This window comes from Calcarisporiella thermophila (genome assembly GCF_041956535.1).
Source record: "Calcarisporiella thermophila strain CBS 279.70 unplaced genomic scaffold VTP21scaffold_18, whole genome shotgun sequence".
Classification (NCBI taxonomy): domain Eukaryota; kingdom Fungi; phylum Calcarisporiellomycota; class Calcarisporiellomycetes; order Calcarisporiellales; family Calcarisporiellaceae; genus Calcarisporiella; species Calcarisporiella thermophila.
In genome coordinates this window covers 105185-125310 of record NW_027192208.1, presented here as the reverse complement: position 1 = coordinate 125310, position 20126 = coordinate 105185, and the positions used below count along the sequence as shown (strand labels likewise).

Sequence of the window (20126 nt, the reverse complement as noted above, 5' to 3'; positions counted from 1 at the left end):
TTAACCTCCCGACCGCTATAGGACAAGCAGATTATCACGGCGCGAGCACAGATGCAGCTGGTGCGGCCCCGGGCCTCACAGCATGGGCCGGCTCAGCCCTGATCGCTCCTGCGGCAGGGATTAGTGTTGGGCTCGTTAGCAACCGCCGCTGGGGAGCGGGAGCACGGCCGGGGCCACGGCTCGCGCAAGCGGGTTCTTACTCGAGAGGAGTCACGGCGACTGCGTGGTGAGAACAGAAGGACGGAAGCTTATCTGGCAAACCTAACCCTAAACCTTAAAGCAGCATGGCTCACGCTCCTGTCCCCTGGGGCTCCAGCTCTTAGGCCATGGCGGATCAAGGCGACGCAATGAACAAGCGTTTGTGTTTAGAGTTTTGCCCACATGGCTGGGCTTCCCGCTTTCTCCGAGAACTTCTCGATACTGCTTCGATCCGGGCTGCACAGTGTACCACGTCGGAAGCTGTGCTTCAAAAGCCTCTCCGATCGACGCAATGGAAAAATAGAAACTCCTGCGCTCGCCCTCGCCTCTTACGTCACCAGCGTTGGCGCGATGGTGATTCATAGCGGGCGGATGGTTATTTATGGCATTGCCTCTGTCGCATCCGCCTTCCTCTCCTCCCCCCTCTTTCCCCAGCAATAGGGTTCGGCCACTTATTTTGCGGATATATTAGCATGCATTCCATCCAGTATTGCTTACGCTGGAGCTTTATACGGGATGTTAGTATCTTGGGTTTAGAAGAAATGATATATAAATGAAGCAGGGAGAAGGAGAGGGTATAATGAATTATCTACCCATGTTTCCTCCTCTATTCGCTACGTAATCTTGGCGCACCCAGATCTTTTACCTAAACCTACTTATTCTCTTGCTCCTACTGCTCTCTGTGGCGCTCGAAATGGAGGGAAACTCCTCTGAGCGATATTCTTCTCGCAGCAGCTAGCATCAGAAACATGAAGCTCTAGTAGCAGCACCCGAAAAATAGAGCTGTTGACTCTATCTGATGTAGAGACGTCGGTATCAATAGGGATGACTAAGACAGACATCAGTCTGATAACAAACTCGACGATAAGCCCACTTCCATGCTTAGCAGAAATGCCTAGCTAAGTTTTGCGATACGCTTTCGGTACATATCGCAAATAAGGTGAGCACGTTTCGACTCGAACTTTGAATATTAGAATGAGAGATCACTTTCATCCATATGGGTCAAGAAATGGCATAGCGGACGAAGCCGGCTTTCTGGCTCATCCAAATGATAATCCATCGTAATTGTGCCGAATTATTCGCGGATAAATAGCATACTTGAATCGTCTGTCACGAGGGTAAAAGGTGTGCTGGTCAGGTATATAATGAGCGCAACGTTCACACGGCGCTTTCGAATCAGATCAAAATTGTCATAGGCGTTGGAGAGAGAGGGAGGAAATAACAAGTGATAAAAGGGTTGCAAATTCCATCATTGGGTTAGGCAAGCATGATGGCGAACAAATCAATATCATGCAATACACTCTGCCATAAAACGAAATCGACTAGAGGTTCATAGAAGGCTTAAATGAGCACTGACAGTCAGGGCTAGGTTCACTCCCCTATATACTGGAGGACATGTTCTATATTTTTAACCTTGGACTGATCCCGCGGGATGGCTTGCGGTGTAAGATGGTATGGTTTGGGGATAATATCTAGGGGCTGTGTGTCTTTTCACCGCTCTTATATCGATTGGGCTATGTGATTACTGGCGTCCCTCTTCTCATCCATTACTTTATATCTACTATAAATCAAGTTAATCCTAAAAATCATTTGGTCTACATCCAAGCATACGCTTGTGCTGGCTGAATAAGTGCAGTGTGCTCTGTAAAGATCCTTTAACCCTGCTCCTCCCAAGAGGCCATTTGCAGATGAAAGAAGGGGTCCTTAGTTGAATTATAGAGCATACAGAACGCTGGAATGAGATAAAAAAAATTATCTGTCATATGCCAACACTGAGTCTAGCCACTTTGGCCATTGAGAACTTTAATAACCAAAACAACTTATTGTAGCAGACATTATCTGAGAGTGTGTTAGCTGTGCGAGCTATGGATCGCTCCTCTTCTGGGATAATATGTGCCGGTGGTAAGTGTATAAAGGATGGGTGGCACTGTACCCATTCAATCTTCTATAGGTTTCCCCTTTTAGAGATAAAATTTAAACACTTGTATTATTACTGAATATCCTTTCCAACCAATATTACATACAATATAGAATCAAATAAATCACTGGTATCTTGGATTAAGTGCGGAATGATAAATAATTGCAGAATGAAGGGTAGAGGGGGGAGGGGGGAGGGGGAAGGTAAGAGGGGGGAGGAATGGTAGAATAAATTCTATATGGATGCATCTAGTCACTTATCTTCCCTACGCGGTATGTTCCTCAATCTGAATCTGCTCACGCTCTTGCTCATGTCGCCGCTCGAAATATTGTGCAATTTCTCTGCGCGTTTTTTTATCCATTATGATGGAAATGAGCACGTTCAGGGCTATGAGGGCGACTTGAAATGCAATATTGACGATGTTGGACACATAGACAGCGGTGTCGATCGGAAGCACATAGGCTATCACCAGCTTGACAACAAACTCGCAGACAAGCCCGATCCCCCACATCCCAGTATTAATCCGTTGGGTTCGGCGGTAGTTCTTCGATTCATCCCACATTAAATCAAGCATATTACGTCCAGTTCCTTCAAAATTGGGGACATCGATCATTTCTTTCCCAAAATGATGAGATAGAGGGCGAAATCGGGTACCACGCCAACGAAAAGGAAGAAGGGTAAAAATGAAAGCAATTCCAACAACAACAAGTCCAAACGATTCGCGGACAAGAAGAACACGAGCATCGCCCGTCACCACAGCGAAGATCGCGCTGACCAGAAACCCAAAGAGCACGACTGCGCCAAAGGCATTCAAACGACGTTTACGAATGATATCAATTATCACCATGAGTAGAGCGGGGACGGATCCAATCAACAGTGCGTAGGTATTGCCTACTTTATTCTTTGATGATGAAAAAAAAAAAGAGAACTTCAATTTCGGGTGATTCTCAATGGCATAAGATGAAGCTTACCTTAAGTCCATAATAAAGCCCCAAAGGAGCACCGACGGTAAGGCCGAGATTCACCATTAGATATAAAGGAGTCTTCCATTTCCACGAATGATCCACCTTGGACTCCTGTTGGGTGGCTGCTGGCTGCAGAGGACCTTCCGGCTCGGATTCCATGTCGAGAGGACGTGTATCTTTCATGTATATTGTAGTAGGTTTTGTGTTGATTGGACCCGATGGTTGCTGGCCCCGCTTTTATAAGATGGCATTAGCCGATATTCACTCCGAATTGGTGAGTTATTAAAAAAGTCTTGGACCGACCCATTTCGGACAAAGAGGAAATTTCTTAGGAAAAAACACTTAGGAAATCATCTTGGCATGATAGGTTTGCTAGGCCTGCATGGTGTCATCGTGGGACAATGATTCGGATTGGATTCTTTTGCCCGTAGAATATAGAATAATGACTCTCCGGTGAACTGTCTTTTTTACCATTTTAAAGCGAGAGAAAGCTAACCTGCATGCAAGTAAAAGCGAGATAACTCTGGATGAAAGGATGGAATTTTCTTCAGAGATTCTCTTTCACTTCTGCCATCTTAACTCCATTGAGGCGGTTGACGGCAAAAATCCGTAACCCTTGAAGGAACCTGAAGATTGTCTCGATTTGGCCAGTGGGGGGCGCTTAGCTAGCATGAACCAATGTGATGCGGGGCTTAGCAAACTCTAAATAGGGTAGTGGCGATCAAATGATGAGTTTTCCTCCATAGAAATTCTACTGTGAGCTTAGTTCCAAGAAGAGGACAAGAAAAAAAGTGGCGGGACTCTGCCCTATCCTGTGCAATCTGGCATGTAGCCAAGCCAAAATCATCTGTAAGTGGAGTATTCCTATTAACCTTGTCAACGAGCTTAATGGAGTGATACTGGAGGAAAAATTCCAAATGAAACCCTCAATGACTACGGGGATTCCCGAAAACAACTTAATCCATCAAAGAGACTATCCATATTAACTTGGATCATTTAGGCGATTTTCACAGGCTCTTGGCAAGACCACGTTTTCGATTTTTCACTCTGCAATAGATCGAAACTCATTTTCGTTTCAACCAAGCGCCTGGCTGTGGTGGCTCAGAGCGGCTCTAGGCAACAATATGCTTAACAGGAGCTCACGAGCATATGCCTCGGCTCCGCCATGATGGAGGAGTTCGATCTGATGCAAAATATTATTTTACTCTCTGTTGATCACAAGGGTCCATTTGTGTGTGCTACTTTGAAATTTTGGATCGTCGAACATACCAAGCGACGCGGTGAGGTAGCAAGCTTTAGCTATTGAGCAGAATAATTGCTTTTATGAAAAGTTGACCTGATGTGCTCAATATTGGTGTAGCAACACTAACTCGAGAGAGAATACTAGCAGAGTATTAATGGATGCATCGTTGATGAGTCACGAATTTCAAGGGATTTTCCACCTCAAATAAAATAAATACCATTAATTTATAAAATGTTTGTTTCAATAAGTCGCAAGGTGATGGTATCTTAATCGAATATACAATATTTCATATACCAATGAACATATTAATGGTAATTTATTTCAATCGTGTGAAAAGTGAAAATGTAACTTCGAGATCAACTTGGCGAGATTCCCCTTTCTCCCTACCTACTAATTGCGAGAGCATACCGTAGATTTAGGTTTAATAGACTATTTGAGTAGATATCAACAAGCTGGGGAGATTAATATATAATTAAATAAAATGTGTTATTTTTCGAATGCTATCTTATCCTGTTTTTTTACAATTCGAATTAAACATCCAAAAGTAATAGTAATAGTAGTAGGTTTGAACCAAAGGGTTTTCTAAACATTTTCTTTGCCTAGTTTTCGTATTTTCCCCCAATTCTTTTATATATAGATATACCTTATTCATTCATTCAAATCATGAAACTTGGAAGCTCAGCTCAAGTTTTGGTGAGTGATATATGGAAATGGTTACTGCCACATCTCTCTATCATAAATGCATACGAATTTCATGATGGAGTGTTGATTACAACCATTGAGTTATGAAAATCGAGACTATCCGTGAATGCAATATTTGTTGATGTAGTGATTTATTGATATCTTTATTCTTGGATCCAAATAGCCCTACGTGTTATATAATAGTTAAATTGCTTAACAATGAATATACAGCAGAGCTGAAGTCGGGATTATTCAATATATTATATTTACTTGCCTAATAAGCTCAGCCTATTGGATTGTGTTAGACTGCGGCAATTTTTTAATTAGAACAGAAAAAGCCTAATAGTCGTAAGACCAGTTGAGGCTAGTTTCAACGATCCAAGTACTCTTCAGGATGCATTGTGGATGATACAGAGCTACAATAAGCCAGTAGTTAAAAGAATATTGAAATTATCAAAGTTTAATTTTTTTAATAACGTCATGTCGCAATCATCCACTATCTTCGGAAAAGTGCAGGCAGATGGGGGAGGATTTGCTAATGCTGGGGTTTTCAATGTCAATTGCAGGAATTTTAGTATGGGTATGATGAGACATTGGATAATAATTTACTTGTGTGCCTTAAGCGGCTCATCTTTAAACTAGGTGGATCCAGGTTATCAAACAAAAATTCCGGGTATTATAATGAAGCAAGAATTTTTTGTTTGGTGTTCCGGTGGAAAATGAGAATTTTATTGAACGACCAAATATTTTCGATAAAATGCTGAAGTCGTTTAATGAGAAGAATTCGACGAGCGGATGCGCAATTATCGTGCTCAAAGGTTTTGGGGGAATGGGCAAGACACAACTGATGCTCAGATATTGTTATTTTCGCCATAAAGCATATGATTTCGTGTTCTGGCTAAAAGCTGATAGCTGGGTAATGGTAGCAGACTCCTTTCGGTATCTGGCAATAAATTTGGGTATTGAGACTACTCTGTTGGAGAATGATAATGCAGAAGAAACCATTTTCAGCTGGGTTCAATGTTGGTTGGAAGAAAATACGAACTGGTTGCTCCTCTTGGATAATGTAGAGGAGAAGGTGGCTGAGGATATATTTGATAGATTGTCTCGGAAAGGTGGTGATATCATAATGACTTCACGAGAGTATATTCCTCCTTGGAAAGCAACGATAATAGAAATCGGCAAGATGACTGAAGAAGAAGCCCTTGCTTTACTCTTACAGAAAGAGTTGGGATCAATTGATCGGCAAGACTTGCATTTTCAATACGTTCGTAAAGTGATATCTGAACTTGATTATATGCCACTTGCGTTAGATCTTGCACGTGCATATATGGAAGCAACCACCTCTACTTATCAAGGCTATCTTAAGAGACTACAAAAATACAGGAAAAGTATATTTTCATTCCATGATAAGGATATCGCAAACAAGTACAGCTACTCAGTTGAAACAGTTTGGGCCATTTCACTGAAGCGTATTCAAAACATCAATCCTACTGCTATTAAATTACTCGAGGCATGTGCGTTTCTCTATCCTGATGAAATTTCTATTCAGCTCTTTGACCACTACCATATTCTCCTTGAAGCCGACCCGAATCTAAACATTACAGAAACAAATGAACTGAAAGATGAAGATGAAAGAGAGCAAGTGCAAACTGCGATATCGATACTAAACAAATTCTCCTTTATTTCCTTAATACCCAGTAAAATGAACGAGAAAGACACCGAAAAGTTATTTGCAGCGGTAAAAATCCATCGACTTGTTCAAAAGGTTATCTATGATGCAATAGAGAGATAACACAAATTAAGCTGGGCCAAAAAAATAGCATATGCAATTGATCAAAAGACACAGAAAGCTAAGTCTTATGGTTACTATGATCCTAGCGCACATTCGATAATACAACCATACATTTCACACGTTCATTATTTAGTTGACTTAATTAATGACCCGTATTTAATCCCATCATTGTCCGAGAGCTTATGCAGCCTACTAAATCGCATGGCTATGTATCTGAAGGAAAATGGGATAATTATTGATACAGAGAAGCTTGCAGAGCTCTCACTCGAAATAAATGAACTGTTGCATGGGGATGGGCATTCTTCTACTGCAACCACCCTCAACAACCTAGCCGCACTCTACGAAAGTCAGGGAAAAGATGACCAGGCTGAGCCTCTGTATCAACGGGCGCTCTCAATACGAGAGAAGGTATTGGGATCAGAGCATCCTGGTACTGCAACCAATCTTAATAATATTAATATGCTCAAGCTCAATTGCGTCAAGCATAAAAAGGCCAAACCATTACATCGGCAAATTTTTCGATTTCTTAATAAACTTTACGGAAAGAAAATATAGTTATTTCATTTACTATCATTGCCATTTTAATTTCTAATTGTAGAGCTGGCTATTTGCTATATTTGTTTCGCTCTTTTCTTTTTTTTTTATTCTAAAATATAATTTTATTTTAATAATGGATCAGGAATCTTGATCATCAAATAATAATCACCAGGAGGTTGACATTAAATTATAGAACAACAGACCTTTATCTGGGGTTTGTTTTCCTATCTTAAGTTACAACTAAAATGCTTTTGAACCTTTTTGTTGAATGCCACAGAGAATTCACAATTTAGAAATTTAATCACTTTTTGATTCAATTTAATCACTGGAAACAATCTATACACTTTATAATGTTCATTATATATTGTTTGAAGAATTGTATAATTATATAATGCTGAACATATAGGAATAAGTTTTGTGCTTTAAACTTGCCGAGCGATACATCTGCACATATATAGTATTTATAAACACGACAATGTTTTTAATCATAAATATCACCTATTTAAATAAGCGAGCGTGAATAACCTCAATAAGATGACGATGTTTATAGTGAAATATTGCTAGCGATTTTGTCCCTGATCAAGCTAATACATCAGTGATCTACACATGTTTATCGCCTCAAAGGATTAATGGGGTTTTTTCATGGTTTCCAAATGAATTTTATCTCGCATAGACACTGTCTTAGTTTGGCTACATTCTAAAACAGTCTGCTACTGAGAGATTGTATAAATGGACGGGAGTAGCAACGCTAGTTAGCACTCAAATTAACGTATACAGTATGTCAGTCATTCCAATATAAAAAAAAAGTTTGAGAAACCGTTACATCCATCCCTATAAAGTGTAAATCACAGCTTTAAATAAAAATACACGAGTCAAAACTTTCTATTATCATTATTACGATTGCATTTGGGTCACTTCTAACGCTACATCACATATCTCAATCAATGCTAGCATTTCATGGTCTATTGAATCAAAGTGTGCTGACTCTAGGTATTAAGAATTCACTAATTTAAGGCAGCAGAACAATATGCTGGTAAGGTGATATATATCCACTTTAATATTTAAGTTATGAAAGTAGTACTTGTTCAATTTTTACTATAACTTCACATCTAACCCTTGATATAGAGTTTAAGATGAAGCTGTATAGTGGATATATTAAGAAAAATTGTGGTAGATCAAAATGATTTTACGTAGATGAAAATTGAACGTGCTGCAATCCAGTAATATACAGTAAATATAAATATTATAACCGTGAAATTCCAACAGCCTCAGAGATCTTGTGGCCTCTGCATTACACATCAGAATTTTTTTTGTTTTAAGTGCAATTATTTGTTGAATCTTTTGTGACTCTTAGACTTTTCGCATTGATTAGTTATATACAACAAGTGTGTTTATGGATAATTTCTATTGCATCAAATCTAAATTTTTTAGACAAATATGTCTGTAATAGTAGTTCTCTTGTTTCTAGCCAGCAGGCTCTTAAGTGGCATATTAGATGGCAACCTACAGTTCGTACCAATATTTTATTATCAAGACTCCTCACATAAATCATCAAAATTTATCTTCTCTCTCTACTAGCATATAGTGCTTTGTAATCAAGGTAGTTTGATGTGATTGGTCTTTATATACTCTATTCTCCATTATCTCACCAAATATACTAATAATATTTTTGATTGACATAGTTCTGGTAATAGGTAGGTTTAAAGTCCGATTAATCGTCGCGTTCACTATGATGTAACACATAGACGTCAGAAATTGTTTCAGGCCATAATTTGAAGACTAGGTTGACTTAATAGGAATAAATCCACTAGAAAAGACCCACTACTAGCTCGGACCGAAGTATAAGAGAATAATCGCTCGAATGCCACTAAAATAGTCGAGTTTGAGAGTGGGATCAGAGTAGGAGCATAGCCTAGTGTGGTGGGGGTGATGAATTGGTAAGCATCCATATTGCGTGCTTATTATTAAACAATTGCTTTCGCGCGGAATTATATGGGAGTTTCAGGAAAAGCGCACTTGGTTGGAAAATCGAGGTTTTTTTTTTGTGAATAAGAGGTCAGCTGAGTTGAACAGTGTGACTTCATATAATTTTTTTATGCATTTCCATCTTTTGCATATCCTCTCTTCTCTCCAATTTTATATTAGAGCGAAAAGTGGTTCATAGTATTTGAAACATCCTCATCATTGTTGACGTCTGTCTAATGGCCATTTCTCCCCCTTCCTGCGACCTGCTTGCTAGTTTTTTTGTCTCCCATTTTTGCTGAAAAAAGGAAATTGGACGATTTTTTTATACTTCTTCTCCTTAATATTTGCCTCTTTCTCTCACGCCAACCATATCGTTTCTTTCCCAAACCATGTTGGTGCAGTCCCCCATCCTCACCACAACGACCCTAATAGAGACGCCGGCTGCGGTTCATAATTACGCAGCTCGACGTTCTGCTCTCAACCCACTGACCGAACAAAAGGGTAAATGTGACTCAGCGTGTCAAGTGGTACTGCGTCTATAATTTCATTGCTCTAACCCATTTTGTCATTTAGTTCTCCAGGGTCAACAGCCGCAATTGCAATTCTCAAATCAATTATGTAATTTGGAGGTACAGACGGCAGCTATCTCATCGCTCTTTCCCACGGGACTTGAACCATTTGCCGCGTGTCCTGGCATCGGATTTGAACAACTTCCACTCGAACTTCGGGTGAAGATATTCCGCTATCTTAACGTGCCCAACCTGATGAAAGCAGCAAGGGTAAGTTGAATGCAAGACAGCTTTTCGCTTCATTCCCACCGGTTCCAATCATTTTTACCTCTCGTTTAGGTTTGCCGTTCATGGAGAGATTTAGCATATAATGGTGCCCTATGGTCTCACATTGACGCCACCCCATTTTACAAAACTATCCCTGCTGAGCAGCTATTAATGTTGGGGGTGGCCGCAGGCGGCTTCCTTAGAGTTGCCAATTTCAGGTAAGCCTAGCTGGCCTACTTTCTGAAATTCAAATATTTAACTTTTATTCTCTTACTCTTGTTAATTAATAGGGGTTGTGTACAGCTTCAGTCGCATGCCCTACGAACACTCGCTGAATGTTGTGGTAACATTCAAATCCTTCATTTATCTGGATGCCGCTCTCCCTCTGCCGCCAGCATCGCTTATCTCCTTCGTCACCTACGCGATTTACTTGTGCTTGATGTGTCTGGTCTTAACAATATAAATAACTACACGCTTTTCACGATTGCAGCCTCATGTCCGCGTCTCGAGCGGCTGAATCTCGCATGGTGCCGAGGAATCAGTTCCCGTGGCGTCGAAGCCGTGCTGCGGGGCTGCTCACGACTAAGGTGGCTCCGTCTGGATGGTTGTATCACCATCACGGACGAGATGATGCTGGAGAATTTTTGTGCGCCACCGGAACTTCGCTTTATATCACTCGCAAGCACCCATGTGCAGGACAGAGGGATTGAAGCGCTTGCAAAGCAATGTCCCAAGCTCGTTCACCTAAACCTCTCCGGTTGTCGTATCACAGACCATGCACTGCGACAACTTGCTCTACACTGCCCCAATCTGGAGCGCCTGGAGCTTGCCGAGTGCCGTGCGCTTACCGATGAAGGGTTCACCTTCCTGGCGCTACGATGCCCTAATATCCACTCTCTCGACCTCGAAAACTGTATCGAAATCACAGATCGAACTCTGCAAGCGTTCGCGGGATTACGTCGCTTGTCACGTCTCTGTTTGAGTTATTGTGAGAATATCACTGACGAGGGTGTAGCCAGTGTGCTACGAGGATGCCGCGATACGCTAACGGCAATAGAGTTGGACAATTGCGCCTCGCTGACAGACTCGGTTCTGCAGTCGGCTGGGGCGCTGCTTGGGCAATGCTTACCGCCTCCTCTAACCCCTACTACTTCCCTTGCGCCATCCGAGGTGCCTCCCTCTCCTCGTTCCTCCTCGACTGCAAAACGCCGTCGGGTCAGCATCGAAGTCTACGACTGTCGTTCCATTACCCTGTCTGCCGTGCTCGAAGCGCAGCGGACTGCCCCCATTCTCAGCGTGAAGAGCTACTACACTTGGCATCGGCGCCCCTCCACGGATGAAGACGATGCGGAGGGCCATGCCCACCATTTCCTCCACCACGGATTCCACCACCGCGATCGCGGCAATTCATGCACCATTTTGTAAAGCCTCGCAGCACTCATGTTGTTACTCCTAGTATATCTCTTGTTATAATGTGCCTGAAAGTGTAATGTAGCCACTCCTATCCTCATCCATTTTCCTTTTTACTCACCTAGCCATGATATATATCTATATATATCTATATACAGTATATGTGTGATTTTTTCCCCCCTTCTTTATCGACATTTTCTCAGCAAGCTTTGGAACAATATGGTTTTTTTCCCTCTCTCGCTTTTCTTCCTATCCTGTATTTTGTTTTCACCGCGTTGGACGGGGCCACCTTGTGTTTGAATATACGCTATTCTTATTCTTCGAATCTCTTCTCTATACTGTTTCTTCTTTCTCTTCCTTTTGCATTTACTAAAGAAGAATGTTTTTGATTTTTGTTTGCTTGATCATTTACTTGTTACTATTCTTCATAATAATCTCTTCGTCTGATAATTAAAGATGCGAATTTCCACGCAATAACGTTCAATTTTAGGGCCTCTAGTTCATTTTTGGCAGGCGGATGCTTTCACTTGGACGAGAGAAGCAAGAGAGCTACAAGGAGAGCTAATCACCGGAAAATCTATTTCACTTACCCTTTATTTCGAATGAAGAATGAAAATCGTTTCGTGCAGATAGGAAGTGAGGATCCGACCCTTCTTTGGACGCCGACGAATGAGCATCGGATTGAAAGAGTCAGGGCAATATTATGTTACATTCTACGCTCTGATCCTATAGATGGTCAGAGAGGATTCATTTAAGGAAAGAGCTAGCTGAATGGAACTACTTACAGCCAAAGTGAATAAAAAAGATCAGAGTGTATTAGTATATTTGTCATGAAAAATAGAAATATAGCAAAGTATTCATATGAGGGGAGGGTGTGAAATATTATTGAGAATAGAGGGAGTGGAGGATAGGACAGGATAGGATTTTGAAACTACTAGAGAGGTAGAAAAATAGCACTGCCTAGTATAAAGAGCATGTATAACCATAGCGAGATACAAAAAGGGAAAAAAGACCACGCTATAAACGCATACACAGAGAAAGGAAAAAAATTAACAATAAGGAGGAAAAATAAGTATAAAACTATTGTTCATTTGCTTCCGATGAAGGCGGTATATTTGACATTAAATTCAAGCTGCCACTAGTAGAGGAAGAGTCCGAGGAATGGGCAACAGCGGCGGCGGAGGCGCCGGCGGCCAGGGTGGAATTGCTAGATTTCAGCACACCTAGCCGCTCCTTTAGATTGTAGATGTAGTTGCCCTCCCCGCTATAGGGTCGTGTCGAATGGGAGTCTCGCACAGAGCCAGCCCCAGCTCCAGTGGAACGCTCCTCTCCCTGCTCAACCTCGCCCGAGAGCGGTCTCGTCTCTGAAGAGGGGGCTTCGGATTTCGGCTGGTACCCAAACACTTTCTGCAATCTTTCTAACCTTCGGCGCTGGTCAATCTCCTCATCGGGCACGCGCCCGGTTCCAAAGGAGCTAGGTCTCTTACTTCCGCCTGAAGGAGGCCGTTCGTCGTCTGCTTGCTGGCCAGCACTATCCTCGCCCGTCAAGTCCTCTCCTTCTTCCCCACCACTCCCCTCGATTTCAAACACCTCGCCACGGGCAATTCGCTGCTCCATCAACTCCAGCTGATGGATTACCATTCTTTTGAAGGTCTGTGTGGTGCGCCCGAGGATGGCATTGACATGCGGCTCCATGTGAGGGTATTGCTTCATGAAGCGGTAGAGCTCATAGATGCCCGGGTCTGTATTGTGTCCCGAGCAAAGCTTGTTGCTGATATTGGTGAGCATTCGGTTAAGGGTGGCACTGTCTGCTGCTGACGAAGTGGAGGAGTAGGAAGTAGTTGGCGAGTTGAGGGCCTGCGGTATGGGCTCCTCCCTCCTATCGGTGGATGAGGGATATTCTGTCGGTTCCCCTTGTGTGCGTTCAGCGTGGAGAGACAATGAGCTCGGACCAGCGAGGACGTCGGAGCCGTTGGAGGAGGGTGTTAAGGGTCTAGCGTCGGATCCAAATGAGCGTGCAGAGGTGGGCCGGGAGATGCTCGTTGAACTCTGAGTATGCACGGTCAAGGGCTCTGTTGATTTCGGTGCGCTAGATGAGTGTGGCTCGTTTCGTAGGGCTGCAGACATACCAGAGGTTGCTGCTGCCACCTTCTTCTTGCGAATCGTTTGAAGAGTATGGTGCAGGTATCCATAGATATAACTGCGCCGGGGATCATGGATTAGATCCAGATGATCGTACACCTTGTCCTCGAGCGTCGTGACGAGCTCCGAAACAATGGACTTGAATGTACGCATCAAGAGCTCGTCGGGCGAGCCTTTCTCGACATTACGTTGCTTCCACTCGTTTGGAGAAATGGCAATGAAGAGGTCGTTAAGGTCACGAAGCATCTCGTTCACCTTGAGCTGATCCGTTGCTATGTATTCGGACATATTGCGCGTCAACTTCCAGACACATTTGAGCAAGAGCTCAGTGAGCTCGGCCTCGGGAGAGTCCTTTGGCATGGAATGACCATTGGGTGGATGGCAGCATTTGATACTGAGTGTGACGAGTGCCCTAAAGGAAAAAAAAATAGAAAGTGAATTAGTATTTTTTTTTTCAAATAACATAAAAGCATAGTCATTTAGATAAAAGTGAAGAAAAGGGAGGGGGATACTCACCGGAGGCATTTGTTTTTATCGGACTTGTCGAGAACTTTTACCAGTGTAACATTCAAGGCCTTCATCAGTTGATTACCGCAGTCCAACTGACTCAATCGCTTCTTGTCGAGCACTCGCTGCGCCAACTCCAACAGTACGTTTTGCAGATCTTCTTCCGAGAGCGCAAGCACCAACTCTTTGCTCGAGAAGAAGAGCACCAGTGCATTCACCAAATGCTTGGCAAGGCGAGTGATGCTAGGCCGAGTGGGGTCGAGCTGGGTGAATGCGAAGCGCACCTGGTTTGTGATACGGTCAAGCACGGGCTCTGCGTAGGGAAGCACCTGGTGTGGGTTGCTCTGGAACATGGTGTCGAGTTGCTTAAGAACCTCAATGCTCTTGGCAATATCTGGGCTCGCGATATAGGCAAGGATATAATCCATCATGAACTCGCGGCGCTGCTCAAGCTGGCCGACCCACTGTTGCACACGGTGCATTGGCTCAGCATTCGATACGGAGGGGGTTGTCGTGGAGGCAGCGGATTCAGAGAGAATTTCTTCAGAAAATCCGGTCGATTCCGATGCGAAACCCTCCGATTCGTTATCTTGGGGTTGGACCGGACGAGGGCGGCGAAGGCGGCTGGCGGAGGGCTGTAGGCGAGACGGAGGCGCTGGCTGATCGCTTTCAGAGGTAGCGGGGGCGCGGTCTGCAAAGGATGGTCTTGTCATACCCGAAGTATGTCCAAGTGCAGAGCCAAATCTTCCAGGGGGACGGAGTTGCCGTGTTGGAGCTGTGGCCAACGTAGGCTCACTTTCCTCCGATTCACTCGTACTTGAAAGCGTGGAAACTGGACGTGCTGATGGAGCAGGGATCCCCCGGCCACCTCGTTTAGGAGCTAGGAGTTTCGATCGCGGCCCTGGCGGGGGTTGCTGCATTGAAGGGGGAGGTGGCGGAGGAAGGGATGCTTCCTCTGACGAAGAGCCAGGAGAAACTGAAGATGCAGGCCGCCTTGCTGGTTCAGCTGCTTTTGGTCTCGAAGGCGCGCTACTGGAAGATGGTGCAGAAGTCCCACCAAGATGTCGCACCGCTTCTAAAAACGGCATGATAGTCTGTTTGGAGGCGCCCTTGAGGTTGGATGTGCTCCTCATTACATAGTCGTATCCCGCACTCATGACTACAAATGGTAGACAGGCTTGCGCACCCTTGCGCACATCACCGGTTCGATCTTGGAGGCATTGGAACATCACTTGCACCATCGGGGTCAGGTCGGGTAGCTTTCCGCCCTTGTCTTGTATTTCCTGTAGTCGCTCTGCGAGCCAGGTGAGCAGCTCTTTCCGCAGAAGGGGACTCTCATTGGCCAGACTTGTTGTAAACACACCTATGAGTTGATCAAGTCCGCACACGCTGTACATGCTCTCGAGAGTGGAGATGGCGGTGCCACGAACGTTTGCCTTGTTATCCGAGAGGCATGCCGTGACTGGTAGCGCAAACGTTTTCACATATTTTTCGAACGGCTTACCCATGGCTGCTGCGATGGTGCTGCATATTTCAAGAGCCATAAGCTGAAGCACCTTATTGCTATCATTGAGGCGCGCTTTGAGACACGGTGCAAAGTCACCTGTGGAGACTACAGTGTCAATGCATGATCCTGTGTATATCAAATAAGAAAATATATTCACCCAAATTTGGCTTGATTCTTTTATTGGCCCCTTCCAGGATCGCGATTACATTTTCCAGTCCTGCCTTTCGTATTTTCCAGTTGGCATCATTGCATTCCTCCACTAGTTTCGAATTCAGCTGCGAGCCGATATCCACTCGTGGGAAGAGATCATCCAATGGGTCTGTTGCCGCCCCGCCGCCAGCACCATTAGCGCCGCCTGCAGCAGCGGCCGTAGGAGCTGCTAATTCAGTCTAGTATTTTAATAAATTCGGGTAATTATAAGAGATCAACTCCAGTGCGCCAACGCGGTCCAAATGAAAGGTCACTTACGCTGACTCGAGTCGGTTGAGGAGGTTCCATTCCACCGACTTTCTCAAACTCAGCTTCGATGGTTGCGAGGAGAGTAGGATTCACATCGGTGACAAAGGATTTGATTTCAGGCCCGATAAACCGCCGTAGAACGCCCAGGGTACTCACCGCATTGGTACGCACGGATGCATTTGAACTCTGGAGTTGCAACGTTAGAAACTCGATCAAATCGCGCACCTGCAAGCCTGCAATGCCAAAGTCCAAGAGGGCATTCTGAATCCAGAGGAGAGAATCTGCGATAACTTTGGGGGACTTTTGCTTTTTCAATGGCTCATACACCTGGGAGAGCACGAACTGGAGCGAGGTCTTTTCAGCAAAGGTGATGAGACAATCTCCAGCCACCTTCTTCAGTTTGATATCACCCAACTTGTCACACAAGCCTATTTGAAAATATAAAGCATTAACTCAAGAGCATGTTTTGGGCTAAACTAAAAAAATTCTATCTTCACCTGGAACGGCCAGTGAAGCACAAGCACGATTGAAGGAAGTGGATTTCTCTGCAACCAGCTGCAGCGTCGCGAACACTTTGGACAAAACCTGGAAATTGGTCTCTTTGAAGCCCGGTTTCTTGGATAAGCACCGGATGACAATCTCTGCCTCGATGCCATTTTCGGGAAGCTGCTCAAGATGACTGTAGATGGACTCCATGGCTAAATTAAAAAAAAACATAAAGATATGGTCTGTATAATTCTAACAGCAGAATAAAAAGTAACTTACCAGCAAGTCTAGCTTTCCACACGCTCTGTGACAAATCCTCCCATGCATCTGCAGGAAAATATTCCGTCGCTCGCTCTTCCGCACTCTCTGGACTAAATTTAAAACGTAATGGCTCGTCATCCTTTGGCTTGCCAGGGGGCGGTTTTTTCGCGGCAGCAGTGGGTGCAGCTGCTGGCTTGGCCGCTGGTTTCTTGGCTGCTGGGGGCTATATATGGACGAATGAAGTTAATAGTCTCGCATTTAATATAAATTCAATTTATCCATACCGCCACTCGAGGTTTGACAGCCGGTTTCGACATTGCTTTAGGTTTCGGTGGCACAGGAGATGGAGGAGCATTCTCCTTCTCCTTCGCCACAGCAGCCTGTGAGGAAAGGGTGGGTTTTGGTTTCTAAAAACAAGAAAATTGATGAGCATTAGTTGAGGAGAGGCGAATCGCGATAATCGAACGTAACTGGTTTTGAAACTGGTGCGGATCTATTAGCTGCAGCTGAGGAGGCGGGAGCAGGCGCTGGTGCTTTCCTTGCAACCGCGGGCTTAGCCTTGACCTCAGCCTTTTCCCAAAATTCTCGTATTTTTCCTTCGGAGATCTTATCTACTTGCTCGAGATAGGGAGCCATAGCGCGTTCACCTACAATCTTCATCATGGTGCCCAACCCTTCTGCCGCTGCATCTCGCACTGAAGACTCTTTGTCCTCCAGGCACTTGGTAAGCATTTCGGTAGTTCGTTTCATATCGTCACGACCCGGTGGCTCACGTATGTTTTTAAGGCGGCTGATCAAGAGTTTGATGGTCTCACTGCGAACCTGCGGGTTTTTATGTGCTGACGCGGCAATGATATCGTCCACTATATCGCTAAAAGGAACCTGTCATCAAAGCGGTCAATTATCAAGGAATGTAGAGTTAGAAGGTTTCCCAAGTAGCGGGGCAAATATTCAGAGTTTACCGAAGAGAAGGTTGCATTCAGAGCGTTTGCCAGGGCTTCCACTACATTTGTCTTCCGCTCCTTGAGCTTTTCAACCATTGGTCCAACCACCTAATCACAATGAATGCGCTAGAGTCAGAGAACATATAACTCTCGTAATAACGGCCGAGGATAGTTACCATTGACTTGTATTGTCCAAAATTATTTCTCAATCCCAAAGCTATACCTTCAATGCAATTGGCAGATAACGTAACGACTAGAATGTTTGCATCGGATATCCTCTATATATTATAAAACAAGATTAGACTTTTCTCCTATCCGAGTAACTGCTATTTAGCGATGTTACCTTTGCTAATGCAGAAATCAATTCGCTGTAATTTCCATTCGAAATCTTGGGTGTCTTGCATGTGGGTAAAAGGTTTTCGAGTGCTTCTTTACGGTCTTTCCATTTAGAACTTGCCTGAATAGGAATGATACGGGGTGAGTTGGCTTTTTTTTTTTTGAATGCTCGGATCCCTTTTTACTCCTTACCAGTTGTTCGTAAAAATCTTTGGGTATTTTTGTGGAAATGTCTACGGCTTCTACTAAATCATATGGATCAATTGCCTCTTCCTGCACTTCTTCTCCAACTCCTATTCAGAAGAAAATTAGCATTCATTAGATTCTAAGAAAATCGGGTCTAAGCGCACCTTCTTCTGCAACCGCCTCAGCAGCCGCCGCTTGTTGCGATCTTAATATCCGCCCTGGCACTGGTTTTTCTTCTGGGATTTTTTCGAATGCCTCATTTAGTTCCTTTACTTGTACTGGTTTAAGATCTCCGAGGTAGGCATTAATAGCCTGTGCACCCAGCCATCTGTAGAGCTCAATTGTGAGCTGTGTAGCTTCCGCACGCACGTTTTTGTCCGTGTGGGCGAAGAGTTTGGAAAGTGATTTTAGGATTGGTTTAGGATCGAGGACTTTGATACCGAAAGATCTAAAGAATAGAAAGTCAATGCCATTTCAAAAGTCGGAAAAAGACAATGCGAGAAAACTTACTTTACAATCTCACGAAGGGCCGCTACTGCCTGAGCGACTAGCTTGGGCAATTTTGCACTGGTTCCCTGCAGTACCTCAGCCTAGGGATGGAGTTCACATTAACCATCTTGAATTCAAAAATGTCATTTGTGACGAACTCACCACAACAGGATCTGCAACATCAACCTCTATATACATAAGCAAGATCTCTACCGCCTTATTCCGTGTACCTGCCCGGGAAGATCCAAGGCATTTTTCCACAAGTGTAGGCACTACAGCATCTCGTGAGCGCTCCGGACGTGGAGCATTTTCGACATAGCTTAAAATGGCAGAGAGGCCATTCTCTTGTGCAACCGCGTTGGAATCGGTAACGATCTTTTTGAGATAAGGCTCATACTGCGTAAACTCGCGCTCGTTTGCCGGGTCGGCAGTGCGGAAGTATTTTGTAAGCTCATCATAAGCGCTCACTCTTGCTTTCCATACCTAAACATGATGATAGAAAAAGTATGCAATCAGTACACAGAGAGTCGCTTGCCTAACATCACCGCCAACAATTCGCTGCTCTTTACTCACTTTATGTTGGATCCGATCGGGAATGGAAAGAGAGGAGAAGTCTTCCTCTTGTTGCTCTGTCATAAAGAATAGAATCTATACGCTATATGCACGAAAATCAAGAATTTTGTGGTGATGATGAAAAGGGATAAGATAGGAATAGGTAAGGCTAGCTGATGGGGTGGAGATCAGATGCAAAAAACGCGAAGCAATGGATAACTCATCAATCAAAGGCGGGTTGTTTTGCTGAGGAACGCGTTCGCGACTCTGAACCATAAGATGAAATGTGGCGTAGCCGGTCATGGTACCCTACGACGGCAGAGAATTTGGTCCCAAGCTGGGTTTGGGCAGTTGGCTCTTGTTGCCCATATTAATTTTATCCCTTACAAAATAAACTTATATTAACGCCCAAATCGACTTCAGCTCTGCGTTGTTATCAATCGCCATACAGCTTCAACGAGAAGTGGGCTTTTCTCCACGGCCCTTCCAGACATGAATGTCTGAATTTGAACCAATGTCACTTAGCACTGAGATATAATGCTGTTTAGGAATACCTGTTGCAACCTACTTGTGTATCGTTTTGTATGTACATTTATTCCGAATACGTTAGAGATAGCCATCTGGAAATCCGGAAAACAAGGAGACAATGCATGTTGGTTGGCGTATCACCAATCCACAAAATCTTCATTTCGTCTTCTATGCAATGTTTCCGCACTTCTCACCCATCTTCTCACCTGATTTATTCATGATAATTGTATTTTAGGAATAG

The 20126-nt window shown here is 43.9% G+C and overlaps 6 protein-coding genes across 6 annotated transcripts; 4 read left to right on the top strand and 2 right to left on the bottom strand.

The window, feature by feature from the left end:
• Positions 1-51: 51 nt before the first annotated feature.
• VTP21DRAFT_3559 (uncharacterized protein) lies at positions 52-351 on the top strand (the record flags this gene model as incomplete). The annotated part of the gene is made up of 2 exons (XM_069393874.1): positions 52-60; positions 118-351. 2 exons carry the CDS (start codon positions 52-54, stop codon positions 349-351), a joined length of 243 nt encoding a protein of 80 aa, XP_069248997.1.
• Positions 352-381: 30 nt separating this feature from the next.
• Positions 382-937, top strand: VTP21DRAFT_3558 (uncharacterized protein; the record flags this gene model as incomplete). Its single annotated transcript, XM_069393873.1, has 2 exons — positions 382-552; positions 836-937. 2 exons carry the CDS (start codon positions 382-384, stop codon positions 935-937), a joined length of 273 nt encoding a protein of 90 aa, XP_069248996.1.
• Positions 938-2381: 1444 nt separating this feature from the next.
• Positions 2382-3264, bottom strand: VTP21DRAFT_3557 (uncharacterized protein; the record flags this gene model as incomplete). The annotated part of the gene is made up of 2 exons (XM_069393872.1): positions 2382-3017; positions 3088-3264. The coding sequence occupies 2 exons, from the start codon at positions 3262-3264 to the stop codon at positions 2382-2384; spliced, it is 813 nt and encodes a 270-aa protein (XP_069248995.1).
• Positions 3265-5762: 2498 nt separating this feature from the next.
• VTP21DRAFT_3556 (uncharacterized protein) lies at positions 5763-6800 on the top strand (the record flags this gene model as incomplete). Its single annotated transcript, XM_069393871.1, has 1 exon — positions 5763-6800. One exon carries the CDS (start codon positions 5763-5765, stop codon positions 6798-6800), a length of 1038 nt encoding a protein of 345 aa, XP_069248994.1.
• A 2891-nt stretch (positions 6801-9691) lies between these two features.
• Positions 9692-11503, top strand: VTP21DRAFT_3555 (uncharacterized protein; the record flags this gene model as incomplete). Its single annotated transcript, XM_069393870.1, has 4 exons — positions 9692-9803; positions 9876-10081; positions 10151-10296; positions 10369-11503. The coding sequence occupies 4 exons, from the start codon at positions 9692-9694 to the stop codon at positions 11501-11503; spliced, it is 1599 nt and encodes a 532-aa protein (XP_069248993.1).
• A 1065-nt stretch (positions 11504-12568) lies between these two features.
• VTP21DRAFT_3554 (uncharacterized protein) lies at positions 12569-19441 on the bottom strand (the record flags this gene model as incomplete). The annotated part of the gene is made up of 16 exons (XM_069393869.1): positions 12569-14042; positions 14147-15740; positions 15802-16033; positions 16113-16531; positions 16601-16801; positions 16869-17073; positions 17135-17257; positions 17322-17732; positions 17813-17902; positions 17971-18072; positions 18138-18251; positions 18323-18423; positions 18481-18764; positions 18827-18906; positions 18968-19288; positions 19379-19441. 16 exons carry the CDS (start codon positions 19439-19441, stop codon positions 12569-12571), a joined length of 5814 nt encoding a protein of 1937 aa, XP_069248992.1.
• Positions 19442-20126: the final 685 nt, after the last annotated feature.